This window comes from Bombina bombina, chromosome 1, assembly GCF_027579735.1.
Source record: "Bombina bombina isolate aBomBom1 chromosome 1, aBomBom1.pri, whole genome shotgun sequence".
Lineage (NCBI taxonomy): Eukaryota > Metazoa > Chordata > Amphibia > Anura > Bombinatoridae > Bombina > Bombina bombina.
In genome coordinates this window covers 1,336,064,560-1,336,076,742 of record NC_069499.1, presented here as the reverse complement: position 1 = coordinate 1,336,076,742, position 12,183 = coordinate 1,336,064,560, and the positions used below count along the sequence as shown (strand labels likewise).

Sequence of the window (12,183 nt, the reverse complement as noted above, 5' to 3'; positions counted from 1 at the left end):
GGGTGTGGACAACTGGGAAGCGTACTTCCTCAGCAGGCAATCCTTCCACACAGGGGAATGGTCTCTCCACCCGGAGGTGTTAGCAGAGATATGCAGCGAGTGGGGGTCGCCGGAGGTAGATCTCATGGCATCCTGCCTCAATACCAAGCTACCCAGGTATGGGTCGAGTTCAAGGGATCCTCAGGCGGAACTGATAGATGCCCTATCAGTACCATGGAGGTTCAGACTCGTATATCTTTTTCCTTCATTACCGCTTCTCCCTTTTGTGGTGGCTTGCATCAAGCAGGAGCAAGCATCAGTGATTCTGATTGCTCCATCGTGGCCGTGAAGGACATGGTTTGTGGATCTGGTGGGGATGTCCTCATCTCCTCAGTGGAGGTTACCTTGTTGCAGAGATCTGCTGATACAGGGTCCCTTCGTACTTCAAAATCTAGATTCTCTGAGGCTGACTGCATGGAGATTGAACGCTTAGTCTTAGCCAAGAGAGGGTTTTCTGAGAGTGTTAATGACACTCTGATTCATGCTCGTAAGCCAGTTACTCGTCGTATCTACCATAAAGTGTGGAGGACTTGTACTGGTGTGAAGAGCGTGGCTTTTCCAGGCATAAGGTTAAGGTTGCCAGAATTTTATCTTTTCTCCAGGATCTGCTAGTTACCTGAAGGGACAGATATCGGCCCTGCCGGTGTTACTGCACAAGAGATTGGCTGAGCTTTCGGATGTGCAGTCCTTTGTTAAGGCTGTGACTAGGATCAGACCTGTGTTTAGATCTGGGTCTCCACATTGGAGCCTCAATCTTGTTCTTTGTGTTTTGCAGCAGGCTCTGTTTGAGCCTATGCATAATGTTGACATTAAATTATTATCTTGGAAGGTTCTTTTTTGTTGGCTATTGCCTCTGCGCGCAGAGTTTCTGAGATTTCTGCTTTGCAATGTGACCTCCCTTATCTTGTTGATAAGGCAGTTTTACTTACTAAATTAGGGTTCCTCCATAAGGTGGTGTCGGATCATAACATTAAACAAGAAATGTTTGTTCCTTCTTTGTGTCCTAATCCTTCTTCAGTGAAGGAACACTTGCTTCATAATCTAGATGTGGTTCGTGCCTTGAAATTTTATCTTCAGGGCAGAAGGCTACTACTACTTCCCTATGTTTCTGGTTGAAGAGTGTTATCCGCTTATGAGACAGGGGGACGACAGCCTCCTGAGAGGATTATGGCTCATTCCACTAGAGCAGTGGCTTCCGCCTGGGCTTTTAAGAATGAAGCCTCTATGGATCAGATTTGTAAGGCAGTTACCTGGTCCTCCTTACTCACTGTTTCTACATTTTACAAGTTTGATGTGTTTGCTTCAGCTGAGGCAGCTTTCAGGAGAAAAGTTTTGCAGACTGTGGTGCCCGCAGAATAGGGCCTGTCTCTTTTTTTGTTCTCTCCCGTTATTCCTTCAGTGTCCTCTGGAGCTTGGGTATAGTTTTCCCAACAGTAAGGAATGAAGTCGTGGACTCTCCCTGCCTTATGGAAGGAAAACATAATTTATGCTTACTAGGTAAATTCCTTTCCTTCCTGGCAGGGAGAGCCCACGACCCCGTCCGTAATTTATTTTTTGGGCGACTCCCTTTTTTATATAATTTCTTCTGGCAACTTTATACCCTGATGTTTCTTCTACTTTTCCTTGTTCCCTCGGCAGAATGACTGGGGGATAGGGGAAGTGGGAGGGATATTCAAGCCTTTGGCTGGGGTGTATTTGCCTCCTCCTGGTGGCCAGGTCTTGTATTTCCCAACAGTAAGGAATTAACTTGTGGACTATCCCTGCCAGGAAGGAATGGAATTTATCTGGTAAGCATAAATTATGTTTTTAAGATTTTGAAAGTGGGTAAGTACATGTTCCTGCTCATCAGCCTGGGCAATGGGGAGCTTAGGTTATTTTAGATAGGGTTTTTATTTCGGGGGGTTAGTTGGTTGGGTGGTGGGTTTTACTGTTGGGGGGTGTTTGTATTTTTTTTTTACAGGTAAAAGAGCTGATTTCTTTGGGGCAATGCCCCACAAAAGGCCCTTTTAATTTTATTTGTTTCAATAGTCAATCCGAGCGTTTGTACAACGATAGGATTTACTTTCACTTTAAGCTTATTGCTGACATGATTAGGGACCTTAGAGAACTATTCATTGTTGTGTCCTTGGAGACTTGTGATACAGACTTACTGCAACTTAACTTTGCCTTTTTATGTTGCAGGTAAGGGGGATTTGCAGCCGCAGCTTGACCATGCTCTGCAGGATGTCAATGATATGTACTTATTGCTGGAGGAGACAGAGAAGCAAGCAGTGCGCAGGGCACTAATAGAGGAGCGCGGGCGCTTCTGCACCTTTATCACACTACTGCAACCTGTAGTGGTAAGAATGAAATACATCTTGTGTGAATGGAATGCATAGTCATACCAAAGCAAAATTATAACTAAAATGTAAGCACTGCATGCTAAGGGGTAATTCCTTGCTGCCCTCTTTACAGAGATGGTTGACAAGCTTGTTGCTATCAATAAAGTTTTGTGAGCAATCTGACTAAAGCCTCACAAAAGTATAGGCTCAGATGTTACTTCCTTTAGGAGTTGCTATGTAATAATAGAAAAAATATCCTATGCCTTTTTCTGTTATGTGCATCTGATTGCAGTGCACACACAAAAAAATAAAAAAAATTGGGCATTATTTAGCAACATACAAATAAAGAGGTGTCATGCATATATCTGTCTAAGGCAGATCCAGTTACTAAAATCGAACGACTATGAAAGAATCGGTTGTTGCATTGGATATAGCATTCACCAGTTTTACATAGTTTGTGTTCTGGACATCAGAAATCCAGGTCAAAATATAAAACACAACAGACCAGATTACGAGTGGAGTGCGTTTGTGCGCAGGTTAAAATTGCACTGTTATTACATGTTGAAAGTAAATATGATCGCTTGAGCGCAATTCAAGTTAACGCTCGTCAAGTTAGTGCGTCCTTAGAGGTCTCAGGTGTTAGGGGGAAAAAAGGCTGCAAAGGTCTTTAACACTGAGATACATACATATACTGTACATGTCTAGAAATGTATATGAATGTATATATTCATGTCTATATATGCGTACAGATATATTTATGTATTTATATGTGTATATATGTATTTACAGACATATATACACATAAACACATAAACACATATGTATTCTATATATATACATATATAGAAGTGCATTGGAGCCCTTTGCAGTTAAAGGGACACTGAACCCAAATATTTTCTTTCGTGATTCAGCATGCAATTTTAAGCAACTTTCTAATTTACTCCTATTATCAAACTTTCTTCATTCTCTTGCTATTTTTATTTGAAATGCAAGAATGTAAGTTTAGATGCCGGCCTATTTTTGGTGAACCTGGGTTGTCCTTGCTGATTGGTGGATAAATTCATCCACCAATAAAAAAGTGCTGTCCAGAGTTCTGAACCTAAAAAAAGCTTAGGTGCCATCTTTTACAAATTAAGGCCTAGATTTGGAGTTCGGCGGTAAAAGGGCTGTTAACGCTCCGCGGGTTTTTTTCTGGCCGCACCATAAATTTAACTCTGGTATCGAGAGTTCAAACAAATGCTGCGTTAGGCTCCAAAAAAGGAGCGTAGAGCATATTTACCGCAAATGCAACTCTCGATACCAGAGTTGCTTACGGACGCGGCCGGCATCAAAAACGTGCTCGTGCACGATTCTCCCATAGGAAACAATGGGGCTGTTTGAGCTGAAAAAAAACCTAACACCTGCAAAAAAGCAGCGTTCAGCTCTTAACGCAGCCCCATTGTTTCCTATGGGGAAACACTTCCTACGTCTGCACCTAACACTCTAACATGTACCCCGAGTCTAAACACCCCTAACCTTACACTTATTAACCCCTAATCTGCCGCCCCCGCTATCGCTGACCCCTGCATTACACTTTTAACCCCTAATCTGCCGCTCCGTAAACCGCCGCCACCTACGTTATCCCTATGTACCCCTAATCTGCTGCCCTAACATCGCCGACCCCTATGTTATATTTATTAACCCCTAATCTGCCCCCCACAACGTCGCCGACACCTGCCTACACTTATTAACCCCTAATCTGCCGAGCGGACCTGAGCGCTACTATAATAAAGTTATTAACCCCTAATCCGCCTCACTAACCCTATCATAAATAGTATTAACCCCTAATCTGCCCTCCCTAACATCGCCGACACCTACCTTCAATTATTAACCCCTAATCTGCCGACCGGAGCTCACCGCTATTCTAATAAATGTATTAACCCCTAAAGCTAAGTCTAACACTAACACCCCCCTAAGTTAAATATAATTTTTATCTAACGAAATAAATTAACTCTTATTAAATAAATAATTCCTATTTAAAGCTAAATACTTACCTGTAAAATACATCCTAATATAGCTACAATATAAATTATAATTATATTATAGCTATTTTAGGATTAATGTTTATTTTACAGGCAACTTTGTAATTATTTTAACCAGGTACAATAGCTATTAAATAGTTAAGAACTATTTAATAGTTACCTAGTTAAAATAATAACAAATTTACCTGTAAAATAAATCCTAACCTAAGATATAATTAAACCTAACACTACCCTATCAATAAAATAATTAAATAAACTACCTACAATTACCTACAATTAACCTAACACTACACTATCAATAAATTAATTAAACACAATTGCTACAAATAAATACAATTAAATAAACTATCTAAAGTACAAAAAATAAAAAAGAACTAAGTTACAGAAAATAATAAAATATTTACAAACATAAGAAAAATATTACAACAATTTTAAACTAATTACACCTACTCTAAGCCCCCTAATAAAATAACAAAGCCCCCCAAAATAAAAAATTCCCTACCCTATTCTAAAATACAAATATTACAAGCTCTTTTACCTTACCAGCCCTGAACAGGGCCCTTTGCGGGGCATGCCCCAAGAATTTCAGCTCTTTTGCCTGTAAAAAAAAACATACAATACCCCCCCCCCAACATTACAACCCACCACCCACATACCCCTAATCTAACCCAAACCCCCCTTAAATAAACCTAACACTACCCCCCTGATGATCTTCCTACCTTGTCTTCACCATGCCAGGTTCCCCGATCCGTCCTGGCTCCAAGATCTTCATCCAACCCAAGCGGGGGCTAGACATCCACTGAAGAAGTCCAGAAGAGGGTCCAAAGTCTTCCTCCTATCCGGCAAGAAGAGGACATCCGGACCGGCAAACATCTTCTCCAAGCGGCATCTTCTATCTTCTTCCATCCGATGACGACCGGCTCCATCTTGAAGACCTCCAGCGCGGATCCATCCTCTTCTTCCGACGACTAGACGACGAATGACGGTTCCTTTAAGGGACGTCATCCAAGATGGCGTCCCTCGAATTCCGATTGGCTGATAGGATTCTATCAGCCAATCGGAATTAAGGTAGGAATTTTCTGATTGGCTGATGGAATCAGCCAATCAGAATATAGTTCAATCCGATTGGCTGATCCAATCAGCCAATCAGATTGAGCTCGCATTCTATTGGCTGATCGGAACAGCCAATAGAATGCGAGCTCAATCTGATTGGCTGATTGGATCAGCCAATCGGATTGAACTATATTCTGATTGGCTGATTCCATCAGCCAATCAGAAAATTCCTACCTTAATTCCGATTGGCTGATAGAATCCTATCAGCCAATCGGAATTCGAGGGACGCCATCTTGGATGACGTCCCTTAAAGGAACCGTCATTCGTCGTCTAGTCGTCGGAAGAAGAGGATGGATCCGCGCTGGGGGTCTTCAAGATGGAGCCGGTCGTCATCGGATGGAAGAAGATAGAAGATGCCGCTTGGAGAAGATGTTTGCCGGTCCGGATGTCCTCTTCTTGCCGGATAGGAGGAAGACTTTGGACCCTCTTCTGGACTTCTTCAGTGGATGTCTAGCCCCCGCTTGGGTTGGATGAAGATCTTGGAGCCAGGACGGATCGGTGAACCTGGCATGGTGAAGACAAGGTAGGAAGATCATCAGGGGGGTAGTGTTAGGTTTATTTAAGGGGGGTTTGGGTTAGATTAGGGGTATGTGGGTGGTGGGTTGTAATGTTGGGGGGGGGTATTGTATGGTTTTTTTTACAGGCAAAAGAGCTGAAATTCTTGGGGCATGCCCCGCAAAGGGCCCTGTTCAGGGCTGGTAAGGTAAAAGAGCTTGTAATATTTGTATTTTAGAATAGGGTAGGGAATTTTTTATTTTGGGGGGCTTTGTTATTTTATTAGGGGGCTTAGAGTAGGTGTAATTAGTTTAAAATTGTTGTAATATTTTTCTTATGTTTGTAAATATTTTATTATTTTCTGTAACTTAGTTCTTTTTTATTTTTTGTACTTTAGCTAGTTTATTTAATTGTATTTATTTGTAGCAATTGTGTTTAATTAATTTATTGATAGTGTAGTGTTAGGTTAATTGTAGGTAATTGTAGGTAGTTTATTTAATTATTTTATTGATAGGGTAGTGTTAGGTTTAATTATATCTTAGGTTAGGATTTATTTTACAGGTAAATTTGTTATTATTTTAACTAGGTAACTATTAAATAGTTCTTAACTATTTAATAGCTATTGTACCTGGTTAAAATAATTACAAAGTTGCCTGTAAAATAAATATTAATCCTAAAATAGCTATAATATAATTATAATTTATATTGTAGCTATATTAGGATGTATTTTACAGGTAAGTATTTAGCTTTAAATAGGAATTATTTATTTAATAAGAGTTAATTTATTTCGTTAGATAAAAATTATATTTAACTTAGGGGGGTGTTAGTGTTAGGGTTAGACTTAGCTTTAGGGGTTAATCCATTTATTAGAATAGCGGTGAGCTCCGGTCGGCAGATTAGGGGTTAATAATTGAAGGTAGGTGTCGGCGATGTTAGGGAGGGCAGATTAGGGGTTAATACTATTTATGATAGGGTTAGTGAGGCGGATTAGGGGTTAATAACTTTATTATAGTAGCGCTCAGGTCCGCTCGGCAGATTAGGGGTTAATAAGTGTAGGTAGGTGTCGGCGACGTTGAGGGGGGCAGATTAGGGGTTAATAAATATAACATAGGGGTCGGCGATGTTAGGGGTAGCAGATTAGGGGTACATAGGGATAACGTAGGTGGCGGCGATTTGCGGTCGGAAGATTAGGGGTTAATTATTTTAAGTAGCTTGCGGCGACGTTGTGGGGGGCAAGTTAGGGGTTAATAGATATAATACAGGGGTCGGCGGTGTTAGGGGCAGCAGATTAGGGGTACATAAGTATAACGTAGGTGGCGGTCGGCAGATTAGGGGTTAAAAATTTTAATCGAGTGGCGGCGATGTGGGGGGACCTCGGTTTAGGGGTACATAGGTAGTTTATGGGTGTTAGTGTACTTTAGGGTACAGTAGTTAAGAGCTTTATAAACCGGCGTTAGCCAGAAAGCTCTTAACTCCTGCTATTTTCAGGCGGCTGGAATCTTGTCGTTAGAGCTCTAACGCTCACTGCAGAAACGACTCTAAATACCGGCGTTAGGAAGATCCCATTGAAAAGATAGGCTACGCAAATGGCGTAGGGGGATCTGCGGTATGGAAAAGTCGCGGCTGCAAAGTGAGCGTTAGACCCTTTAATCACTGACTCCAAATACCAGCGGGCGGCCAAAACCAGCGTTAGGAGCCTCTAACGCTGGTTTTGACGGCTACCGCCGAACTCTAAATCTAGGCCTAAGATAGCAAGAGAACGAAGAAAAATTAATAATAGGAGTAAATTAGAAAGTTGCTTAAAGTTGCATGCTCTATCTGAATCATTAAAGAACAAATTTGGGTTCAGTGTCCCTTTAAGTAGATGAAAACATGTAAAAGTATATTTATGTAATCTTTATATTTAATAGTTATACTGTGTATTTACTGTAAATATTTCATATTCTAATGTTCTGTAACTAGGGGTTTGCACGCGAGTTGGGTGTCAGTTTTTTTCCACTTTTTTTCTCCATTGACTCCTATAGGGGGAATAGATTATCGCGCGTAATATTCTAAGTTCAGCTTTTTGCTCGCGTCAGTTTAGTGTGAGTGCGATAACTTTCTACTTTCAACTTGTATTACGAGAATGTTTTATTCTAGCACAATTAGCGTTTGAGCGAAAGCATTAAATAACGCTCCACTTGTAATCTGGTCCAACATGTTTTGATTAATACTTTGATGATAACAACAAGATGAATTCACATTTACCACAATCCACAATATTAACTATGAATCCATTTGGTTTAAAGGGACATTAAACACTAAATACATGCTAGATAGAATGATGCATTCAAAGAAAAGATTAGTCCATGACTAACATGTAGATGTATTTTTTAAAGTTTCCTTAGTTGTTTAAAAAGTGACAAAATAAGTGTAACGTTTTAGTGTCTATAAAACACTGGGAGCTGCCATGTTGTAACTTGTGTTACCTTCTCTGCTGTGGCCAATTAGAAACAGTTATAAATAGGTCATTAGAGTGTTCAGCCAATGGTTGTGCTGGATTTAACAGTGTTCTGCACTTCCATTTCTAACAGGAACTGAAAAGCTCACAATTTCAGAATGGAATTACAGGCAAAGAGGACAAAATAAATAATGAAAGTATATTGCAGAGTTGTTTTATTATATACAATTTATCATTTTATATTACCATCTCAAAGTGTTTAATGTCCCTTTAAGGGACGGTATACTACTTTAACCTGAGGCTTGTTTACTAATGGTATTAACTACAGTATCTTTAGCCTGCAACTACAATGTGTAGAAAATGGCATAAAGACAATGGTCATCTTTGTTCAGATCAGCTTTTTGGTCTGGTCGGCCTAAATTCTGGAATGTATGCTTGATGCATTGACTAGAGCTGCAAAGTAGACCAAAACGACAAAATAACAATTAAAAAAGAACTAATACAGTATACAGTTTTCAATGGTTCACACACAGTGAAATTTAAATGACTATATTTTCATTAGCTTTGTTTTGTGAATGAACATTCCTGTTTTACTGACTTCAGCAGTTGGGTAGAAGCAACACAAGAAGTGCTAGATATTGGGGCTGCATATTCTAGGTTGATATTCATTTTTTTTGGCAACTCCAGACTCTTTTAAAGACAAACACTCTTAAAGGGAAGCTAAACAGTGCTCTTTTGGTAAAAACAAATTTAAATCAAAGTAAACATAAAAATAAACCGATTGTGTACATTAAAAAAAAAAAAAAAAAAAATCATAGCAAACAACTTACTTGTTTTCTTGCAGAATGCACACTTTTTCACTGAAGCCCCAGTCCTCAGTGTGACAAGAGAACTGACATCTTGGCAACTTAGAGTCGATTCTGAATGATCTGAGAATGTGCAAATCTGACTCTCTTTTTATCTAGTCTGTTCAAATAGTAGTAAACAGTCTATGTTACTCTAGAAGTTTTATGATGTAAGGCTATATAAACCTTCCTGCAGAGGCCACAGCCTCCTTGTAGGGCTGTGACAGGAAGCAATGGACAATGCGCAAATGTAGTGTAAAAAAAAGAAGAAATAAAAGGTCAAATCCATTTAAAATGATGAATAATACATATTGTAATGATTTTTATCAAAGAGACAGTCTACTACAAATTATTTATGGTTTAAAAATATATATAATGCCTTTACTACCCATTCCCCAGCTTTGCACAACCAACATTGTTATATTAATATCATTTATAACCTTTAAACATCTACATTTCTGCCTGTTTCTAAGCCACCACAGGCTGCCTTTATCTTGGGGCATTGTTATGTCTATTCACTGCAAGAGACTGCTAGTTTATGTGTGCCATAAAGATAACATTATGCTTACTCTTGTGCAGTTATTCATGAGTCAGCACAAACCAAGAGGGTCTATAATATGGGATGAAGGATAGATTGTAGCTCCATAAGGTGAGGTAGTGTGCTTCATCACATGTAAGTTGTGCCTCCATCAATATGTAGGCATCACCACACGTCCCCTTAAAGAAAGAATTAGGGAGCACCTAAATTCCTTAGATGAAGAGATACCCAGAACTCCGGTTGCCAAGCATTTTGGCCTTCACGGTTGGGGTACAACCAACTTTTCTTTCATGTGTATTGAACAAATAGAGAAAGATCCCTTAGGCGGCAGTAGACTAAGAAAACTGTTAAAAAAGGAATTGTATTCGATTTTTGCATTGGAAACTAGAGTTCCAAAAGGTATCAACCGGAGATATGATGTAAATCTATATAAAGATTATGCACCAAGCATAATCATTTTTTCTTACTCAAGGTAATGCAAACAAAACATACAATAACACATAGAGACAACGAACTTGTAGGACAGGATCACACTGTGAGAACACTGGGAAGTTGAGAATTATAAACAAACCAATAAAATAAATAGTGCTTTTAAAACAAACTATAAAATAAGCTAATATTCAAAGGTCCAATACGTATGTCTGATCTAAAAGTTTAACAATTTAAAAATACATACTCCCCTAAGTACGATAATCCTAAAAACTATCTTTCCTGTCCCTAGCTAGGGTACTATAATAGGAAATGCAAGAATAACAAATATAATACATGAAGACAGTTTTATAGAGATAGAATAATGATCCCCCTATAGGTAGCTATTGGGTTACCAGTCTGCTAAGTTGTACAAAAAAGTATTAAAGAAATGATTACCAACATTGTTTAGGTTAAGTTCTATTTTTAAAGGTACCAAGAGTAAATATCTTCAATTTCCTTTGATTCTTTTAAGACAATGTACAGTATTTCATTTTATCTTCATTTTACCCTAGGTTCCTTTTTTTTTCTTTCCTTCCTTTTTGTTTTTCTTTTTTTTCTTTTGTACCATTCACTAGTCTTTATCTCCATTCCTCTTTCAGTCCTGATATATTATCAAATTGTAGCAAATATAAATACATTTAACCCCTTAAGGACTGGGCATTTTAGACAAAAACTTCCCCAGAGCATTTTTAGCATTTTTGCCATCACTACATTTAAACAGAAATAGAGCCTTTTTTTATAGTTACCTATCAAAACGATATTATTTTTTTTAGTAGACAACCCAAAGTATTGATCTAGGCCCATTTTGGTATATTTCATGCCACCATTTCTCTGCCAAATAAAAAAAATCATTAACTTTTTCACAATTTTAGGTTTCTCACTGAAATTATTTACAAATAGCTTGTGCAATTATGGCACAAATGGTTGTAAATGCTTCTCTGAGATCCTCTTTGTTCAGATATAGCAGACATATACTGTATAGCTTTGGCATTGCTTTTTGGTAATTAGAAGGCCGCTAAATGCTGCTGCACACCACACTTGTATTATGCCCAGCAGTGAAGTGTTTTTTTTTTTTAGGTTTTCTGCAGTGTATTATCCCCCTTACCCCAACGTCCCTGATCCCCCCCAAACAGCTCTCTAAGCCTCCTCCCTCTACCTATTTGCCGTCATCTTAGGTACTGGCAACTGTCTGCCAGTACTCAGTTTGCAGCAAATTAGGCATTTTTAAAAAAATAAATACATTTAAATACCCTTTTTTTCTGTAGTGTAGCTGCCCACCCCTCATTACCCTCCCCCCCGCACAGATCCCTTTCCCTCAATGGATCCCACATATGATCCTACTCATTGCCCCTCCTCCCTCCTTTCCCCTCACTTCCCGGTGTAACTGGCACTTTTTTTTCCCCTAAAGTGTTGCGTGGCGTAGTGGTCCCACCCACTCCCGCCTCCCTCATTACACACCCACTCACGCCCTCTCTGCATCAATAACTGTGCAAAGCTATTTCTGCAGTGCCCCACGAGTGGGGCATGCAGAAATAGCATGATCTCGCTATTGTGAGCGAGATCACGTCAGAGAGAAGCCCAGGGTACGGCACTGGTCGTTAAGGGGTTAAAGTTGTAGAATGTAAAGCTTTTGTATACATGTATTAACTGATGTAATCAATTACACAAGTAATAAAGGCACACACCTGTAACAACCTTGTTGCTATAGGCCCATGCAGGATATTTAAGGCTGTAATAGAGGATATGGTGTTATCTCTGATCAAGTGCATGAACACACAGTTCCCATAAACTGCAATGTAAAGGCACTTTTCAGTGCCATTTTTTTTCTAACACCCCACAGCTGCCAATTTTAGCCCACAAAAACTGCTAAGTACAGATTTATATATGAAGAAAAAAAAAA

General features: G+C 39.3%; 1 protein-coding gene across 3 annotated transcripts in view; it reads left to right on the top strand.

The window, feature by feature from the left end:
• The window catches only part of MTSS2 (MTSS I-BAR domain containing 2), a 251,462-nt gene that overhangs the window by 191,780 nt on the left and 47,499 nt on the right, over positions 1–12,183 (top strand). For all 3 annotated transcript variants that reach the window (XM_053702330.1, XM_053702322.1, XM_053702313.1), the window contains exon 7: positions 2,221–2,378. In XM_053702330.1, coding sequence (XP_053558305.1) covers positions 2,221–2,378 — 158 coding nt within the window. The remainder of the gene's footprint in view (positions 1–2,220; positions 2,379–12,183) is intronic.